Source organism: Impatiens glandulifera, chromosome 6 (assembly GCF_907164915.1).
Source record: "Impatiens glandulifera chromosome 6, dImpGla2.1, whole genome shotgun sequence".
Taxonomy (NCBI): Eukaryota; Viridiplantae; Streptophyta; class Magnoliopsida; order Ericales; family Balsaminaceae; genus Impatiens; species Impatiens glandulifera.
Genome location: NC_061867.1, coordinates 1,367,683 through 1,389,756, shown reverse-complemented (window position 1 = coordinate 1,389,756; position 22,074 = coordinate 1,367,683). Strand labels below are relative to the sequence as shown.

Here is a 22,074-nt window from a genome sequence, read left to right as displayed (position 1 = left end):
ATTAGTTATTCTAATATTAATATATATATATATATATATATATATATATATATATGTGGTGTGGAAAGTGACAAACAGAACAATTCTTTCCTGGTATGAAATCAGATAAACATAGCTTCATTAACTGTGAAAACAAACGTGGGAAGTGACAAACAGAGCAATTCATTAACGGTGAAAACAAAGTGGATGAAATCAGACTAACGGAGAAATTATTTTCTTATATAAAACAGAGAAAATATTCATGTATTCATTCAGAGAAACAAACTAATTCTTTACAGAGCAAATATCCATGTATTCATTCACACATACCGACCAACTCTTTCCTTGTTTTGTCAACAAAGTTAAGTAATGATTTGGTGAATAATTTAGACAATTTCATTATTAATAGGTTTATTACTTCCGTGTAGGTTCCAGATTTAAAAAGTGGAATTTTTTAACATTGTTCCCCTTGAGATGGATTGCTCACTTGAGAAGAATTGTTTACTTTGAGATTTTCTAAAGTTATTTTCTTCCTTGCAACCATCTTTTGAAGTTTTTGACTTACGGCAGATTTTCTTTTGAACATAAGACTCGATGGCTTTAAGTCCATGGCCTGGTTTGAAAATTGAAGTATAATACTAACTTATTCCGGCATTGAACTGAAAAAAAAAAACCACGCTGGCATAATTAGACAGACGTTTATCTATATGAGGCAATGTCTCAAATGGTTAAATATGTTAAAGTTGAGGCCATATAGATGGATCATTTGAAAGTTTAAACCCTTAAATCGTTTTAATTTCAAGACTAATATTTTATTTAACCTTATTTATTTGATGACTTTGTGTTTGATCTTTAAGAGAAGGAACTATAGAGATATTTTTAGCAAAGAAAAAAAAATTATAAAAAAGTTAGTGAGAAGGGTCCGTGCTTATTTATTATATATATATATATATAAATTTAAAAATTTAGAGTTTGTTTTTCTTAATTTTTTAAAATATTTTACTTATTACATGCTATCTGAAATAATTATAATTAATCATTTATAAAATAATATTATATTATTTTAAATAATAAATAATAATAAGATAAATGAATATATATATATATATATATATATATATATATCTTTCCACATGTTTGGTGTGCAAGCTAAGTGTGTAAAGAGAAAGAGATAATAATAATAATAATAATAATAATAATAATAATAATAATAATAATAATAATAATAATAATAATAATATATTATTATTATTATTATTATTATAATAATAATAATAATAATATATTATTATTATTATAATAATAATAATAATAATATATTATTATTATTATAATATATTTATATTAATAATTAATTTAATAAATATATATTTATAATTATTTGGTAATTAAATAAAATTATATTAATTTAAAAAAAAAATGGGTAAAAGGAAAGGATTAGTGAATAAAAAAATATTAAGAAGAATAATGAAATAAAAAAAATGTTGAAATTTATAAGATTAAACAATAGAAGACGAGGTATAGACTATATTAACTTTTTAGTATTATCTTATTAGTTAAAAAAAATTGTAATAGAGCCGATGTCATGGGGCACGTGTGCTACGTGTCGGACTGCATGCGCTTAGAAAGAAGGAAATGTCTTCATGTGACACCGGGCAGATTGTGTGCTGTTTTTTTAAGTCGTGATTCTATTAAACCTTTAAGGCTTGATTGGGTTTTTTTTATTCAATTTTTTAAATAATTTAATAAAGAATAATTGTAGATGATTTTGAAGAGTTATAATTTACTTTTTTTGATAAAAATATTTAAAATATATTAATATTTAATGATAAAATAAAAAATAATTATTTTAATATTTTGTTAGTAAATTTAATCATGTAATAGATAAGAGAAAGGAAAACTTTACCTTATTTATTCTTGTGCATTTCTTTTATATAATATATAACTCATTTTGAAATCTAAAATATACTTTAATTCTCAAATACCAGTTGGCAGCATAAATTTTTCATAAAAAATGAATTGATATTATTTAAGAAAACTTGATCTTGAGATCATAAACAGTTGTAGCAAAGAACAAAATTGATTTTTTTTCCATGCTTCTTCAAGAATAGCTAATAAACATAAATGAATGCTTATAGGTTATTGAAATGATTTTTCAATTTCCTCACTATGTTCATTGTTTTGTTGATGCATAACAAGAAAAAAGAATTCATATTATTTAACAATTTGATCTTATCATTTATCATGGTCAAGATTCATTATTATGATCCCAAATTTGAGATTTTCCTAATATCTTCAAACAATAGATAATAGATAGTTTAGAGCTCTTACACAACGCTTAATTAGCTAGCTTCACTATATCGACTTTCTTTCCTCGTGTAAGGTTCGATCAGGAATTTAAGAGAAAGTTTGAATAGAGTTTACTCACTAAAGGAAGATAGTACACTAGTAGCTCACTTAAGACCGGTTGTTAGAATAGCGGGATTGTTAATTTACGGTTTGATCCACACAAAAAATTTGATACGACTAAATTTACAAAAATAAGATTAAAAATGATAAATATTAGTCTCGAATTTAAAACCTATCAAAAATACATATACAAAACTTTAATCAAACCAGATAAAGCATTGATGAAGAAAACAAAAGTGAGTAATGTATATACAAATATAAACTAAGTTAATTCTTATGATTAGAAAATGATTTATTTCAAAATGAGCTATGACTTATACAATATATTCATACTTTAAAAAGTTTATTTCAATCAGCCCATTAAACTAATATCAAATTTAATCAGCAAAATGAACAATCTAACCACCAATACTCATATCACTAAATTCAAGAAGACCCAATTACTTACTCAAGAAAAAGAAAAAGACCCAAAAAAAAACAACCAAATTGAAAAGGATTAAGCTTCAAATATCATCATTTCAATTCATCTTAAACCCTTTTAATAGATAGATAGTATGATACTGATCAACCAAGCAAAGTAACCCTAATAACAGCCACAAATCCGAAATTCATAAACAAAAGAAGACAAAACCTCAAGTTTAGGATTAGGATGTTATGATCCTCATTTCCACTACTCAATTTAACATAACAGAGATCAAGAACAAGATCATACTACAAATTGCTCCAATCCAAGTCCCCTTCAGAGAATTCCCTTCCCCTTTAGCTGCACCTGTAGTATTCACTTCAACCATGTTAAATCTAATGTTTCATATGTCAAACAAACCTTAAAAAACCCAAATCTTTGTTACCTGGAGTTGAAGGAGGCAGATTCGATGGAGAAGAAGCAGGTGTAGGTGCAGGGGAAGAAGCTGGTGCATGAACTGCAATAATCAAACACAATCAATCATAAATCCCAAATCAGATCTCAAATTTGAAACATTACCCACACCCAAAACCAGATATGTAAAATCAAGATCCACTAAAACAACTGAAACCCAGAACAGGAAAATACCTTTAGAGCAGGCACTGATATCTGCGCCATGAATCTTACATCTAGCCGGAAGAGTTACAATCTCTGAAACATTGATTCCAAAACTAGTCAACAAACCAGGGGTGTTAAAGAGATTGCATAAGCAAACGAAATCGTTGGTCAAAGCATCTTTTAGAGGTCCACAACAGGAAGAAGGTGGTTTTGTAGCATTGAGAAAGCTAGCACAAGTTGCTAGCTTGGCTGCACATGGTGGGATTTGGGCTTCTGTTCCTTTTTGAGGAACTATAAGAAACGCCATTAGAGCTACCATACAGACGGCGGAGATCTTCATAGTTGAACCAGACATTTTTTTCTTGTTTCTTTTAGGGTTAAGGATTTTCTCACTCTTTGAGAAAATGGTAATGGGAGTAGTAGGCAATATAAGTATTAAAGTGATGAACAGATTTTCTTATGTAACGTCCGTTTAGAATATCTTTCTATTTTCAAGGTACTTTAAATGTAATTTCTGGTTGCTAAAATTATGACTATGTTGGTATCAACAATAAAAGTATGCTTTTATTTTGTATTTTTTTTTTTTACTTTTTTGTTTTAAAATTTGGTGTTAGGTGGGTTTGAAAATATTTTATTTAAAAGTAAATTAAATTAAAAAAAAAATTTAAAAAATTAGGTAGTAATTTGACCATATTTTATTCAAATAAATAAAATAATAATAAAATATAGAATTTTTTATTTTATTTATTTTTTAAATATATGAATTTTGTTTTTCTTTTGAAATATTATCAATCATTGCGAAATCACCGCGAATTAAGTACATAACCCGCAAACACACTTAATTATGCGCATAATTTGTGCACTTGACAAACTCGAATTCAGGAGTTTAGGAAGACTAGAATATCCAACTCGTGTGAGCTTGACTCCACTAGAACCCTAACCTAGATATATCTTAAAACATTCAAAACATTATGAATTTAACCGTAATAACTCTAAGAAAATATTCAATTTAAAGCCTCAAATTCCACAAAATCAAGTCGTTTGATAAATCAATTATTTGATCTAAAAAACCCACAAAAATTAATTATTTAACCTCAAATTCAACCAAATCAATATTTTGATAAATCAATTATATTGGGTCTAAGGAACCCAATCAATTTCATAAATAAGATAGTTAACCTCAAATTTTGATTAAAATCTTTGAAGTTGCCTTATTACTAATAAAAAAAATTGACTTTGACCTTCACTTAAACCTTTGAATTGTCAAAAACACACCATCCCTTATTATTTACTACCGGGAAGGACTTGATTGTTCAAAATGTAAAATCTAATCAATTTGTTCTCAGTTGACATTAATTGATTTTTTAATTTAGGCACAATACACCCCTTACAAATAGAAAAGTGAACACAATTATTAACCATAAGAAAATTATTAAAAATTTAATTACATTAACAAAATGTGTATGATCCATTAAAGGGAGTGTGACATTTTTTAATTATTGTAACATTGATTTCATTAATGCTTACAAAATTTTTACATTGTTCAAATCAAATTTATAAATAGAAATGCCAACAGTCAAAGGTTGACCTACAAAAGTAAATAGTTTAAGGGCTGAAATAAAATAAATAAAATACGAGTACTTATATAAAGATTAAAAAATAGTTAAAGGGCTTTTTGTTGGGATTTATTTTAAAAAACAATTCTAAAAGGGTATCATTTTGAATTTTGACACGGTTTCTAACCCCACACATATGAGTAGTAAAGTAATAGCACATGGTGTGTCCCACTTTTGTTTGTTTTTTAAAAAGTATATTTTTTATTATGTATTATTTAAAAATGAATTATTCATGTCTTAAGTAATATATAGTTAGTTAGTTTTTTGTTTGAGAATTAATATAGTTAATATTTAATATTATAAAATGTATAAGTAATAAAATAATAATATTTTAATTGATAACAATTTAATAAAATGTTAATTTATTTTAATTTAATCAGAATAATCAACATAAATTAGCCATGCATTATTAAATTCATCACTGCCTTATCAGAGAAGCAATATGTCTTCATCGTTGATGCCTCAAATAAGATTCTCAAACATTTGTCTTTTTCGTTTTATAATGAATGCGTTCATCAGATTTGAATTATTTCAGTTAAAAAAAAAAAGTGGGCGGAGATTCAGATAATATTAATATTTATTGAAAAAATAAAATATTTTAATATTTTGTTGTTAAATTAATTTATTTATAAAGGATATGTATAAAGAGGGCAGGTAATATCCCACCCTAAAGTTGATTTTGTTTTAGATTTAATTTATTATATTTTATACTATAATTAATAAAAATAATTTAGTTTAACTGACCAAATAAATTTTATGTTAATGTTTATATGTTTAAATTGTTGTTGTAGTATAAATATTTTGAGTTTGTAGGTTCACCTGGCGGGTGTCATTGTGACCTCATTAAATGTGTGGGCCATAATAGTATGTTATTTAAATTAAAGTAGTAAGAATATAAGTTTAATCGGTTTATAGACCAAAAATGAACATTTATATTGTTGTCGGTCGTTTGATTGGTTCGATTAGTTCGATTTAAATGTTCGATTTAAATGGTTAGAAAATTTGTTTAGTTGGTTTATTTAGTTTGATTCATTGCCAAATTTCTATTTTATCGAGACACATTTTCTTATGTATATTAACAAATACAAATATTATGATTAAATTTAAGTAACATAATTTATGAATCACTGTCATAATTTTCAAAATACAAATTTATTATACTAATTTTTTTACCAAATATCACACTTAAAATGTATCAACAATTTTAAAATTAAATTTGTCTATGAATAATAATTAATATTTTTTTGATAATCTAAAAATAAATAAATTATAATATTCTCTAATTATTTTTAGTCAAGATGTGTTATGACCTAATAATTATAATACTTAAAGTTTGATTTTTGTTCTCATTTTATTTCAATATTACATTTTAAATATTTGGTCGGTTTGACCAGTTTCATTGGCGTTGAACCGATAAATCAGAACCGTTGAAATCGATTTGATAAAATTAAAACCATAATGAATTCGGCTTAACGGTTTGATCGGTTTACTTACCCTTAATTTAAATATACTTTTATTGAAAATAACCAAAAATAAAATATTTTGATTGATAAAACTATAATTATTTTTTAATTATTTTCTTAGTTTATGTCATATTATTTTTATATTAATTTTATACTTAATTACATATACAATTAATAATATATAACTTTATATTATTTGTTCAACTAGTGGACTATTCCAAGTTTGGACCCTTAAGAGGAGAGCTTGGGCCTTTTCCGTATCAAGCATGGGCTGTATACAGTGTTTTAAGCAACAATAAAAGAATTGTAAAATTAAGTAATTGATGGCCCGGCCCATTACATATTCCTAACTGTAAAATAAAAAAAACATTAATTGGAGTGACTTTCACCATTGAATGTAAAAGAGATCTAGGGCATGCATACATCATTCCATGTGGGTATTTATAATTAATATTTTTTTATATAATTGAATATTTTCAAAAAAAAATATAATAATTTTGAATGAGAATAAAAACCTGCAAAGATAGAGCTATTGAGTACTAGTAGTTGGGTAGAATATTATTATGGGATTACATTCACACATATATGTAGCTTGTTCCATCATTGCTCATTATATACAACACTTAATTTTGATCATAATAATACCCATCTTAATTACAACTAAATGATTTCAATCTAATATCTTACTTATAATTCATTTAAACATGCCTTCAAATTGTTAATTATTATTATCATTACTTTTAATTTTTATATTATATATTTGGCTCAATATGCGGGTTTAATAATTATTTCATTACTACTCTCATGACCTAGCCGGTTAATTTATAAACCCTAGAACTTTGTCTCTTATTAATAATTATAAGATCATTATAATTTATAAGTAAGGTTATGTGCTGGACCAATTACTGAATTACAAATGATCAATAATATAATTTGGACGAAATAATATTAGGCAATATAGAATTCTTGAAAAATTGTTATTATATACTACATGAATTTATGTTAGGACTGAGCTTAAACACATTATATATATAATCAAATTGTTATTTGAGTAGTTTGTTTTTATCGAATGAGGTTCAAATTTTAAATTATAATTTTAATAAATTTAAGATTTTTAAAAAAATAAATAAATCACATTTTCTTATTTTAACACAGTATTTTCTTTTTCTTAATTAATTTATTATATTTGTAAAAATAAAAGAACAATTTCATTTAAAAAAAATCAATTATTTTCATGCATTAATTTTTTTTCAAATATTCAAACGTTATTTGAAAGTTTTGAATGCGTATATATATATAAAAAAAATACTAAACTTAAAACATAAATATGTCCAGATTGATAAATCGTACAATGTTATGTCGTTGTAATTTATTTTTGAAAAATAAATAAAAAATTGTCTCCATTCAAATTTTCTTAAATGTTTTCTTCAATTACGCAATTTTTTAGTCACACAAAAAATTATAATACGTGAATCTAAAAAATAATATTCAATTTTAAAAAATATGTCTAAAACATTTTAAAATATTATTTTATTTAAAAATGTGACAAATTAATTAAAAAACGAAAATGATACATTAAAATAAGATTAATAACGTTTTGTCTATTTGAGAAAAGCCTCGTATAACTACAAATTTGATAGTTAAAGCCCCATGACACAATTTGAAATTTGAACCTTATTCGGTGTAAAGGACCAAAGTTCTAACTTAAAAAACAATTGGGTCATATATATTAATGTATGAATTTGATATTATCCATAAATTCTTAGTTTTTTCTATTTAATTCACTAAATATTTATCTAGATTTAATTCACTAAATATTTCTCTAAATTATGTTCCTTTCATAATTTATCTTTCATTTTATTTAAACCCACTACAATTTGTTTTTTTTATGAATATCCTAACTAATTTCTGATTTATCCTTGATTATATAATCTGAAATTGCTTATATCACTTTTAAATAGCACAACAATTTTAAGTGTTACAAGTTTTTGTTAATATGATTTATTATGCATATAAACATCTTCCCAAAATCTGATCTTCATTCATTCCCAATGTTTTTGAGGAAATTCATGAAGTGTTTGTATTCATTAAATAACAATGTAGGTAGTGCTTATGATCAGACATATGGCCTACTTTTATTGACTCTCTTGCATATTGCCCAAACTTTACTCCTTTAATTTCCATATATATATATATATAATATTTATTTGTTCCTTTCTATTCTCTTCTAGGTGAATCATCTCATGACATACTCGATTCTATCATCTTTCATTGGAGAATGTTGATCTTGAACAATGATTTTGGATATTGTTTTTTGTTTTTAAAATTTATTATGATTTACAGAATGAAAATTCCATATTGTTATGATTTGTTTTGTACTTATTGGGTTTCACTACTCTCATTGCCACTATATGTGGAAATGGATTGAATAATAAAAAAAAAGTTGATATAATTAAGTTTGAACTCGAAAAATATGAATGGTATTCAAATTCGACTCGAAGATTGAAAATTTAATAAATTTTGGCTCGAGCTCGATTCGACTTGTTTGAACCTTAATTTAAATAAAATTCGAGTTCAATTATCACCAATTATGTGGATATTAGATTCCCGTCATTACCAAAGACATTGATAATAGATTCATCTTCAATTAGGGTGTTAGATCCAGACCTAATTTTGAGAGCACTGAAAAGGCTAAATTTCGAGAGTACTGACAAGGCTATTCGAGAGTACTGACAAGGCTATTCAGAGATCTCTGATAAGACATTAGAAATGAGGATTAAAAAGGAAGATTAAGGCCTTTTTCGAATTGGGGTTATTTGAATAACCTAGAGGGAGAAAAAAATAATTATGATTGATAATTTTGAAGGGGTATGATTTTAAAGGGTATTGATGTATATAAATAAATAAAAAATAATAATTTAAAATATAGGTTACTTTAATATTTTAGTTAATGAAATTAGTGATTTGATTGACGATAAGTAATTGATTGAAAATTTGATTGGGTAAAGATTAAATAAAAAATCTAAGAAGAACGGTCAAATAACAATTCAAAATATTATGTTTAAGAGAAAAAAAGTGTAAGAAAAACATATTTAATTAGTTTTAAAAAAGGAAGACTGATTATATATATAATGTGTAATATATAAATATTAAATAAAAGTTTACAAGCTAAAAAATAACAAAATATTTTGAGTTCGAATACGATAATTTCACACTCGAATCAAATATATATAGAGCCGGTTTGAAAAGTTCGCAAACTTGTTCGGTTTGTTTGCCCCTCTAATTACGACATTTTAGTTGACTTATGAATATATGAAATAATTTAATTTAAAAAAAGAAAGAAAAGGAGATGATATATAGAATGGGTCATAAGAATGAGCACTTAAGATGGTGGTTGTGTGTAACTTGCTGCAGGCTTATAATGAAGTTTTCCATTATATATAGTGTTAGTGTATTATGTATATATATATATATATATATATATATATATTTTGCATGATGATAGCTTATAATAATAATAATTTACATAATTATTTGGTGCTCTTAATAGTTTTCAAAGTTTCATTTAATTTGTTTGGTTGTTCGTGCAGCTAAACAATATGATTTTGCATGGGAATCATAATTTATAATCAATAATAATCACTATACACTTACTTTTTTTATGAGACAATACTTTTTTGTTGTTATTTTCATCTCATATATAAAATATATATGTATAAATAATATATACTGTATATATATTGTATATATATTGTATGTATAGGTAACAATATTGGGTGAAACGTGGGGAACCGAATCAATAATGGCTCTAACTCTGTAATAATTATATATATTGTGCACTTTCATTAATCCTATTCTCTCACTAATTAACCTACCTAGTTTAATTACTTAATTACCTATTAATTATTTAATTAATTAATAAATGTCATGACAAACAAAACAAAAATCACAATAATATGAAGAGAAATTTAAATATATATTAAAAGAAATAAAATTATTTAAGAATGTATTATCAAGACAATTAAAATTGAGAGTTTGGGTAGATCGTTTAACATTTATACATTTGTAAATCTGTAAAATTGAAAATTTATTTGAAACGGTAAAAATGATATTAAAAGAATATTAGTTATATTAATTAAAGAAATAATCATATTGTAACATCGAAAATTCTTTTGTTTTCGGAAAAATTTGAAGCTCGATAAAATTTAATATGGGTTTGCGTGTTAAAATCTTTTTATGAAAATATTATTTTAAAAGATTTATAAAAAATATGTCTCCACTTTTTGAAATTAATTATAACAATAATTAATTCTTAATCAAATTAGAATACTATTTTAGATTTTGGGTATTTTAAATTAATTAAAAAAATTATTTATTTGAGAATATAGCCAATTGATTTTTAATTTAAAATCAATAAAAAATATATTTTATATACGTATACAAACATATATTTAACCAAAAATTCTTTTGAATTCGATGTTTGGTGATACTCGGAAAAAGCTTTCGCACAATATTTTTTGTATCCGTTAAAAAAACGATTCATACTTTATAAAATCATGGCTTTTGAATAATTAGTTTTATTAAATTTTATTTAACCAATTATTTTCAAGTAATAAATATGCACAAGTTTTTCTTGCATTATAAAATAATATTTAAATGATGGTACATGAGATTGATGTCGATGGTTATTGAAAAAATAACCGAAAAATATCAATTTAAGATATTAGGATCTAAAAATAAATCCCAAACAACTACTTATCAAAATATATTTTATTAAATTATTCTAAAGTATTTTGAAATTATTTCCTATTTTTTTTAGATTTTTAGAAAATGTTTTGAAATAAATATAATTTTTGAAAATTTTAAAATTTCAACCAAACAGGTAGGGGTGTTCATCGGTTCGGTTTCGGGTTATTCGAGTTCCATAATTCGGTTTCTTCGAATTTTTTGTTTTTTTCGTTAATTCGAAAACCAAATCGAATTTGAATAAATTCTAATTAAACCGAACCGAATTCGAATTTTATATTCGGTTTGAACTTCGAATAATTCGAATTCAAACCGAATTCAATTTTCTTTTATTTTAAACTCAAAATAAAATGTACCAACCAAGAATTGAACCCGGGGTCTATACCATGGTAGAGTACTATTTTGCCACTAGACCACTAGTGTTTTTGTTTCATTTTTTTCTTTTATTATAAATCTTAATTCAAAATATTCTAGTTTGATTATTTTGAACTTATTCTTAAGTTAAGTTTGGAAGAATAAATAATAAAAAATGAATTCGGTTTTCGGTTTGGTTTTCGAGTTGAAACCCAAACTCGAAAACCAATTCGAAAATCGTATTTGAATTCGAATTGGTTTGAAATTCGATTCGAAAACCGTAAATGAAATTCGAATTCGGTGAATTCGAATTCGGTCGGATATTCGGTTCAGACCAAATATTGAACACCCCTACAAACAGGCCTATAAGGACTGACCATCTCGGTCGAGGGTATCGATACCTCGGTCGAGGGCTAAAACCCCCGGTCTTGGGTCGAGACCTATCGGTCGGGTGTAGAAGGTTCTCGTTCCTAGGCTTAGGGATCCTCGATCAGGTGTGAGATTCCTCAATTGAGGTGCGATGAACTCTTAGTCTTAGGCTAAGAATCATCGGTCGGGCGCGGGATTCCTCGGTTGGGGTGCGAGAAGCTCTTGGTCTTGGGCTAAGAATCCTCAGTCGGGTGCGAGATTCCTCGGTCGGAGTTCGAGGAGCTCTCGATCCTAGACTAAGAATTCTCGGTCGTGGTGCGAGAAGATCTTGATCATAGGGTAGGAATCATCGGCCGGGTGTAAGATTCCTCGGTCGGGGTGCGAGGAGCTCTCGGTCTTGGGCTAGGAATCATCGAGTCGGAGTAAAAAATTCTCGGTCGGTGCAGGGGAGGGTTTAATTTTCTTAGTCAGAAATCGAACTCAAGTTAGACCATCGGTCAGTCGTCATCAAGCTACAATTTTGATTATTTTGAGGGCCTTGATCTGTTGATCCAAGGGCATGGGGTGATTTTTCTAGTCCTTAGTATCATTTATAACATCATTCTGATTCATCATTCGATTGAGATGATGTTCCATTCAACTCAAATTGTTTTTGAAGTAAAAAATGAGTTTTTGATTTTTAAGGTTTGATGGAGTGTAAGAAACTTATCAATAACTTCCTTATACCTTATAAGATCGAATAAAAGCAAAACATGAACATTGTCTGTTCGTTTTAACCAATTCAAGAATTGAAATTTTTATTTTTATAAATTTTTAGTTTTTGATCAAACATGATCGGGATGACTTGGAAATTGTTTGCATATGTTCCTAACATCCTTAGAAACGTGTTAGAAAGGTTTCTGAGTCGATGTTCTTGAGTTATCACTCAAAAATAAACCCAATTTTGAAAATTTTCAAAATCAAATTTGAGTATTTTTGATTTGGATAGATTGATTCAAATTGTTTGAATATCAAGCTTACCAATGATTTTAGGATCGTTTTCCAATAAAAAAAATTGAACAATCAGACAATATATAAGATCGATCGAACTAAAATGTAAGTTTTTTAATTTGAACTTGTAAATCAAATTATAGTATGATTGGAAGATTACTATGAGTTGGAGACACTCTTTAACTCTTTTAGAAGCTTTATGAATGTTAAGATTCGATTTTTATAGCCTTACACCAAGACTCAAATTTTTTAAGAAAAGCTTGAAAATTTTGGTCGATTTTGTTCGGAATTAATTGAGGGCTTGTGATTGGATTCATTGCCTTCGGTTTGCCCAAAGAAAGTTATTTATAGTCTTCCAATGTCGATTGATTGACCAAGTGAATCGAATTTTAGTCAAAAGCCAGTAATGACGTTTTATCTATTCTTCATCCAACTTGATCGTTCAGGCCAAGATGAGGCCTATGATCGTAGGCGAAATGATCACCGTGGTAGGGTGATTATTTCAGCTTTCGAATCAGCCATTGGTAGACTAATGTCGGAGTTCCATCTTTAAGAAATCAAATATTTCAAATTTTCATCATGGTTGTTCATCGCGAGGAAGAAGACAAACAAGAGTTGAAACAACGTCGTTTCGGGCAGAAATGCGAACGCTCGGCGTTCCGCCCACGTTCCGCCAGTGTCCCGTTGCGCCTGTGCGTTCTATTGCGCCTAGGTTAACGGCGCCGTTGAGGCACGCGTTAGTTGATTCGCTGCTTCACGAACGCGCGTCTCTTCCATTGTAGCGGGCGACGTTGTCTCTCGTGCGTTGAATGAGTTTTCGGCGCTCATCCAATGGTTGTAGGGTCTGTTGCGATGTATCTTCCCAATTTCGGCCGCAATAAATCACGCTCAATTTTCAGCTTTAGTGCTAGTTTAAAATTTATTTTTCTTTCATCACTTTGACTTTATTTTTAAACTACAAAATATTTTTTAATAAATATAATATTTATTTTTCTTATTCATTTTTTATATATATATTTTTGGGGTTTAATAAATAATTTTTTTGGGTTAAAATGGATATAACATTTATCATAAATTATTTATTTTAATTCCTTTTGACCCCTTAAAATTAGTTTGAGATAAAATGAATATAACATTTATCTCAAATTATTTTATTTATTTTTCTTGGCCATTATCTTAATTATTTAGGGTTTAATTATTATAATAATTAATCTCAATTAATTATTTAATTGTATTCTTGGCATTAATTTAAATTATTTTGATTTTATTTATTCAAAATTTATAGATTAGGTAGATAAATTTTTAGTCATTACACCTTTAAATAATATTAATATAAGTTATATTAGATCAAGGTACAATAGTCCAAGTTTAGAAGATCAAATGTTATTAGTTTAATTTTCCATTATAACGTTAAACTAATAGTAATAACTAAGTATGTGTGGTAACATGTATAAAATTAATTATGTTGATATATATGAATATGCTATAATTCTTTTTATGTATGTGAATATGAATTCACTGTATTTCTGTAAAATCGAAATAATGTATAAATTTATAAGATCGTAAACTTTTAAATTTAAATTCGCTAATGTTTAAGTAGCTTAAAATTTATTTAGGCTTCTTTATATCGTATAAATGTAACATTTTAAGAATAAAATCAAGATTTTAATTGTGTTCATGTTCAAGTTTCAAGTATATGTTATTAATCTTAAGCAACTAGATTAATAACTAGTTTTTAAAATAATTTTTATCTATTTTAAAATAAAATACTTTTTTTAATTATCTAATTATACTTTTACTTCTATTGTTAATTTTTTTTAGTTAAATAAACTACTTAAAAAAAATATATTAAAAACTAATTGCATGTTTAACCAAACTATTTTTAACAATTATTATTTTAGTATAATCAATTAATTGGAGGGAATTACAATTTATGCTGCAATAATAATAAATAATTCACCTTTTTAATTTGTATAATGTATATGTTTAAACAATTTTCATCTTTTATAATAAATGTATAACTTTTAAATAATAATAATAATAAGTTATAAGATATTTATTTTGGTAAGTGAAAATATAGATGTGGGTCCATAATGACAATTGTATAACGTGTGAGTCTTTCGCTTCACTTCAACATATGTTATCAAATATCTATTAATAATAATAAATATATTAAATATTATTATTATTAATTATTACAGATTACATCTTCGCCCTAGGTTTCCGGCGAGGTTCCGGCGAGTTTCCGGCGAACAAAAAGTGAAGTTATATACATTAACTTATCGGCACGCACACACTTAATAAAATAAAATAAAAACCCACTAGTCCAAACCAAACTTGACTTAAACTATTTTTTTTTTTTTAATTTTCATTTCCTTGCCACGTGTCACTACAGGAATGATTGTGCTTCTCTGTCACAAAAAAGAAAAAGAAAAATTAAAAAAAAAAAAAGAACAGCTGGTGGAGCCCATAATTTAAGGGAAACGGGATAACGGGTTGGACCCCACCATCCACAACAGGCCTGCTTCAAAAAGTAATACTTTTTAATTCACTTGTGGGCCTAATCATCGAGCCCAGCCCACGCTAGATCATCAAGTTTAAGCCGCCACGTATTTTATTAATTTATTTCTTTTATTTATTTAAACTAGTTTAAAAGTCTTAATTTGTCTCAAATCCGTTTTCAAGCCGATTAGCCGAGCCGTCGGCGCTATAAAAATAAAGGAGTATTTGGAGAGGTGTCATTGTCGTATTCCATTGGGTCGGTTTGGTGGGGGCCCAATAGAGTGAATGTTCAATTTTATTTATTTATTTTATTAAATAAAATAATTAATAAAATGCTGGCCAACCAACCAGATAACGCGTGATATTACAGACTCCGGCCATTTCTGTTGTAGATATTTTTTTATTTTTTTTCAAAAAAATTGATTATATTTTTCTTATTCCGGGTGCAATTAATCCCCAAATGTTAAACACATATCTTGCAAACACACTCGACGAATCTATGTACAAACCTACTCAGGTTTAGTCCGAGTAATCCAAAATATTTTTTTTTATGTAAATAACAATAACGACGAAAAATACCGTCGTTCTGGATAGTTTTTTCGTTGCTAAAGGGAATTAGCGATAATAAACTATGAATATTATTATCATTCTAACCCGGGTAGATATTAAATTATAGTTCCGTCCTTGAACACACTTAACCAATTAATCATGCTAGCGACATTGTCGGCCCTGTGGATTGGGCTACCCATCCCTATGGTAGAAAACTTGAAAAGAATTTGGCTGTCATAATTCTATTTTATTTTAATTTGTTAATATTTGAATTTATAACAAAATAAATAAAAAAAATGTTATTTATCATCCTAAATTACTATGTATATAGTCTTATGTTAAAATAATTAATAAATTTAACTAAAAAATTATTATTTTTTACTAAATAAATGACAATCCTAACAAGTGGGCTTGTTAGGTTTAACTTAAGATAGATCCTGACCATCACACGAGCTCGAACTCAGAAAGAACTTGGTTGAGACGAAGAATATAAACTCATAGAGTTAAGGGTCAAAATATGGGATATTATTAAGATTATTTGAAAATACATTTTTTTTAGAAGAAAAAAAAGTGGGGGCGGGAGTGATGATGAGATGAGTGGTGGGGTGACCAGAAAACATGATTGATGAATGTTTTTGAGGTCTACCAGTGAAGGGTTTAGAAATTAAGGATATAATTAATTATTAAGGTATTTGTTCCACTTTGGTTGGTTTGGCTTTTCTAGGATTGATATTTTCCGGTCCGACCGCCCAACCTATCATGTTCTCTGCCGTCGTCGGATTGCTGATGTCATTCTTTTCCGGCGACTACTTTTATTTATTTATTTATTTATTATGGTCTTAATCAAATGCTGGTGGGAAGGTTGTGTCTGGCTAGTGGCTATACGTACTAACTGTCATATATCTACTTAATTCTATTTTATTTTATGTATTTTTAGAATAAGTTTTTTAAATTCAAATATAAGTTATATAACATATGTAATTTAAGTGTTATTAGTATTGTGTTGAATTTATTTAGTTTAATTTGAGTTTGGTTTTTCATTTTATATTTTTAAAATTCAAAAAAAATATATAATTATTTTTTTTAGACTAATTGCACATCAAATCTTATAATTTGGGACTCATTATTGTTAAAATTATACCAAACGAAGTTTTATTTTTAACGAGTTCGAATATATAAAATTTTAATTACTGATTCTCTCAAATTCAGTAATCAAAACCCTCGTTTTTATGAAATTTGATAAATTAGTAACATGAATCTTTTATTTATTCATAAACGTCACTTATATAATAAATTAATAAGTTATTCACGTTTGAACCCATGAAGATAAAACATAATTGTGTATAAATTTAACCATAAAAGATTCCCAAATTATGAAATTTGAAGAAAAAAATTTAAAAATGACTAATATAAAAAAAAATAACACCAAGGCTTTGTTCTTTACAAGTTTTTATTTTAATCTTACCAAATCAATTTTTCAATTAATCACTTCTCACCAATCACATCACTCATTTCGTTAACCAAAATATTAAAACACTCTCTAATTTAAATTATTATTTTATATTTTATTTATATATATCAATACCTTTTAAGTCTTTTTATCAAAATTAATCATTATCTTCTCAAAATCATTCATTTTTTCTCTCTATTATTTTTTAAAAAACCAATAACCGAACAAGGCCCAAGAAAAAAAAAAATTACTTGTACGTTTAGTTAATGTGTCAATGCTAGAGTCTTATAAGAGTTTAATACTTTATAATATAATTTATATTATATTACTAGTATATTTTAGACATACTTTTTTTATATAATATATATATATATATATATATATTTATATATATTCAAATTTAGGAAGTTAACCATCTCATCTGTATTTATGACTCAGTTTAGAATATAAAATTATATTTATAAAATAAATAAATAATAATTGGCTTTTTTATCACATTTAAAAATGAAGAAAATGAAATTTGATATTTGGTATAAATTAATATAATTAAATTTATTTAATAAAATATGTTTAAAAATTGTTTATTTTTATTTTATTAAGAAACAAATATGAATTACACTTTTATCTAAATATATTTGTATTGTTTGTTTGATTTTTTTCACCATAATTTTTTAATATTTGAGAAAATGCAAAATAGTTTCATTCTTTTATTTTTTTTTTGTATAAAGGATAAAATTATTTTTAATTAATTCACTGTAAAATAAAATATCGCATTACATGTAAAACAAGAATAATAATATTAAATGTATTGTTATTAGTTTATGTAAAATAATAGTTTAAATTTCTGAGTTTTATTTTGAAAAAATAAAACAAAATTAACTAAACATGCAAACACAAACGTAACCTAATAAATAAAATATATTTGTAAACTTCCGTTACAATCTAAAAGCCACAATATTAAGCAAAAGAGTCTTTATTTCAGCATTTGAATTAGTGATATCAATTTCTTTTCTTTCCTTTTTCATGTTTTTACTACCTTATAAATGATTTTTTTAATGTTTGTTTGTTAAGGACGAAATTAATATCCTTTCTTGTCTATTTTTCTTTGAATGAGCTAGCATGTATTTTTGTTAAATTAAAATTATTAACATTTAAAGTTATATATTTGAAATAGATAGAAAATAATTTTTTCATGTCATATATATCTTTTTGATAGATAGACAATAATAAAAATCTTATTTACTGTGAAAAAATAATGTTAAAACCACTATAAAACAAGTAATAAAATAATGTATTATAAGTTACATAAAGAAAAGTAAGAAATAGAACATGAAAAACTATAAAAAAAAAAGTAGAAGAATCCTAACAAATCACTCAAATCTCTAAATAAAATATTGTCGTCGTAACGGATGTTTCACAATAATCGAACATAACTAACAAATTACTCAAATTTTTAAATAAAATAGTGATGTCAATCTCGTAACGAATGTTTCTCATCGAAATTAGCCTCCTTTTGCTTGGTCGGCGTAGAGTTTTCTTTATTTGATTTCATATTTTTATTATAAACTTCTATTTAAAATCATTTTTGAACTGAATTTAAACAAGAAAATATTAATAAATTTATAACATCGTCTAATCTAAATAACATAGTTACTCGAAATAATTGTTTTAATAAAATATAAACCAAACTGAGATTAAAAGAGTTTTTCAAAAGTGAAATATGTAGGGATTGATGAAAAAGAAAAAAAAAGAAAAAGAAAACATGAGAAGTGTAACAAGAAAGCTGATTTAATTATAATCCTTTTTTTTTTCTAGCACATGTTTGCTTCTTATTTAACCTTGTCTTTTCTCTATTCCACGTCCCTCCCTCTTCAAACCTTTGCTTTTTTTCTTTTTCTCTCTCTAGTTCTTGTTCATGTTCTTGTTTCTCTTTGGGATTTGATATCAACTAGCTCAATTCCCGAGGAAAATTACTTTTTCTTTATATAATTCAGAGAAGATCAATCAATCTTCATTTCATCTATTGAAGAAAGTTGAATAAGTAAGAAGTTAGTGTATGTGGCAAGTGATATATCAAAGATCCAAAATTTCTTGTCACCAATTGATGAAGTGATCATTCCTTCATCTTTGCTTAAGCTTCAACACTCTCTTGTAAGTTTTCTTCTTTCTATACATGTAAATTTTGCATGATTTTGATAATTAGTTTGATATATGTGTTCATCATGCATAGATCTTTCGATAAGTTGATCACAAGTTAGTTAGATGGATCGCGATCAAAAGAGATCTCGAGTCATGATCATAATTTCGATGGATGAAGACATGATTTTTATTTTTGATTAGGTTTATTTGGAACTTCTCATAAAATAACATTTAATTGCATTACAATGCTATAGGGTTTAGTTTTTCAATGGGATTGTATGATATTTTATGTGACATGTGTTGTTAATGATCATGATCATGATCTTAATCATGTCTGGTTTTAGAAAAAGATTGATTGTTCTACAAAACATTCTTGATCACCATTCATTATATTAAACATAATAATAATTCTTGATCACCATTCCCTTTTGTGAGTGGAGTGGAACCCTAATTATCACTACTTTCCTTTACATTTACATACTTGAAGAGAAAAGGAAACTTGAACAATAATACATGTAAAGGAGAAGGTTGTGACATCTTATTAAGATTAATGTTTTAATGGTAAATGCAGGTTTAGAAGTTGTTGTTGCGGATAAGATGGAATCATTTACGCCCGTGCCTCCCGGTTTTAGATTTCATCCTACCGATGAAGAACTTGTTGATTATTACTTGAGGAACAAAATAACTTCAAAGAGGACTGACTTTGATGTCATTAAGGATGTTGATCTCTACAAAATTGAGCCATGGGATCTTCAAGGTTAGTTGTATACAAGAGTTTTAGTATGTTTTTAATTATTTAATTTGCTAATAATTGTTTGTTACATTACAATTGTCGTCTAGAACTTTGCAAGATTGGAAGCGATGATCAGAACGAGTGGTATTTTTTCAGCCACAAAGACAAGAAGTATCCAACCGGAACTCGTACTAATAGGGCAACCAAAGCCGGATTTTGGAAGGCTACTGGAAGAGACAAGGCGATTTACTTGAAACAATGCTTGATTGGTATGAGAAAGACTCTTGTGTTTTATAAAGGTCGTGCCCCGAATGGGCGCAAATCCGATTGGATTATGCATGAATATCGATTAGAGACAGATGAAAACGGCACTCCACAGGTAAGTTAAACAATTATATAATTTTGTTAATGTGTATATTCATTTATTCTTATAATTTTAGATATTAAACAAAAAATATATATCAAGATATATATTTTTTCAGAACATAATCTTTGCCTCTTTTAGGTAGCACAAAAATCATGTCTCTTCTTGCCCTACACATGCCACATATAACATATGCCAATAAGTCATTTGTGAAAGATGAAACATTTTATTTGTACACAAAAGTGCATGTGAAGAGAATTTACATGCCAAAAAAATAATACCCAACTAAATTAAAAAAATTTAAACCATTTTGTTTTCAACAATGCAGGAAGAAGGATGGGCTGTGTGTAGGGTTTTCAAGAAGAGAATCGCTACAACACGTAGAATGGATGATCTCGAATCACCACATTGGTACGATGAACAAGTATCATTCATGCCTGATTTTGATTCACCGAGGAGCCTATCTCATCCTTACAATTCATACCCTCGCCAAAATCTAAACTACTTATGCAAGCAAGAGCTCGAATTGCATCACAACATGTCCCATCACCATCATCATCACGATCCGTTTCTCCAACTTCCTCATTTGGAAAGCCCTAAAATGCCTCCTCAGCCAACCGCTAGCGAAAGCTGTAACTCAATCGCTCAATATGCTACTCAAGAAGATCATTTACATCAAAACATGATACACCATCATGTGAGCCCAATGTTTAGCAACAACAACAACAACGATCAAGCTGTTGATCAATTGACAGATTGGAGAATCCTCGACAAATTCGTCGCATCTCAACTTAGCCCAGAAGAAGCATCTAGAGAAGAAGACCATTACCCAAATGCAACTTCCTTCCATGTGACTGATCAAATGAGGCAAGAAATGGCTTCAACAGAGTATGCATCAATCTCCACCTCAGCTTGTCCAATTGATCTATGGAAATAAACTATATTATATATCCTCCAAACCATACATAATCATAATAATACATATAATAATAATAATGATGATAATAATAATAATAGGAAGATGATGGTCTAAAAGAAAAACAAAATCAAGGAATTTTGATTCAGCTTGATGTACATTATTATTATTATAAGACCTAGTACATGGGATATACATATATACATGCATGCTACCCATTGTATTAATGAATTAAAGGGTAGCAACCTTAAGAATTAAGATGCATATTATATAAATAATTGACTATATATATATATATATATACATATACTAGATGGTTTGTCTGAATTGACTTTTTTATTAAGTAATATTGTTGTTTTGTATTGTTATTTCTCAAATTTGAGTTGTTGGAGAGAAGATGTTATATAAACTACTGTCTCTTCCTACATAAATTTCTTCTCATATGTAATGAGAATTGAATTACTATTCTTTTTC

General features: G+C 26.8%; 2 protein-coding genes across 2 annotated transcripts; one reads left to right on the top strand and one right to left on the bottom strand.

Annotated features, from left to right (window-relative positions):
* Nucleotides 1–2,874: 2,874 nt before the first annotated feature.
* LOC124942671 (non-specific lipid transfer protein GPI-anchored 7-like) lies at nt 2,875–3,867 on the bottom strand. The gene is made up of 3 exons (XM_047483218.1): nt 3,440–3,867; nt 3,237–3,308; nt 2,875–3,157 (listed from the first exon to the last, which is right to left on the bottom strand). The coding sequence occupies exons 1-3, from the start codon at nt 3,762–3,764 to the stop codon at nt 3,063–3,065; spliced, it is 492 nt and encodes a 163-aa protein (XP_047339174.1). The 5' UTR covers nt 3,765–3,867; the 3' UTR covers nt 2,875–3,062.
* Nucleotides 3,868–19,323: 15,456 nt separating this feature from the next.
* Nucleotides 19,324–22,074, top strand: LOC124942099 (NAC domain-containing protein 7). The gene is made up of 4 exons (XM_047482516.1): nt 19,324–19,599; nt 20,159–20,344; nt 20,428–20,699; nt 21,013–22,074. The coding sequence occupies exons 2-4, from the start codon at nt 20,185–20,187 to the stop codon at nt 21,619–21,621; spliced, it is 1,041 nt and encodes a 346-aa protein (XP_047338472.1). The 5' UTR covers nt 19,324–19,599; nt 20,159–20,184; the 3' UTR covers nt 21,622–22,074.

Excerpts from the sequence above, each read along its gene's own strand:
- LOC124942671 (XM_047483218.1), bottom strand. The coding sequence starts at position 3,764 with ATGTCTGGTTCAACTATGAAGATCTCCGCCGTCTGTATGGTAGCTCTA. Across the intron at positions 3,309-3,439 it reads TATCAGTGCCTGCTCTAAAG|TTCATGCACCAGCTTCTTCC; the intron begins GTATTTTCCTGT and ends TGATTATTGCAG. Across the intron at positions 3,158-3,236 it reads TCTGCCTCCTTCAACTCCAG|GTGCAGCTAAAGGGGAAGGG; the intron begins GTAACAAAGATT and ends TGAATACTACAG.
- LOC124942099 (XM_047482516.1), top strand. The coding sequence starts at position 20,185 with ATGGAATCATTTACGCCCGTGCCTCCCGGTTTTAGATTTCATCCTACC. Across the intron at positions 20,345-20,427 it reads TGAGCCATGGGATCTTCAAG|AACTTTGCAAGATTGGAAGC; the intron begins GTTAGTTGTATA and ends ATTGTCGTCTAG. Across the intron at positions 20,700-21,012 it reads ATGAAAACGGCACTCCACAG|GAAGAAGGATGGGCTGTGTG; the intron begins GTAAGTTAAACA and ends TCAACAATGCAG.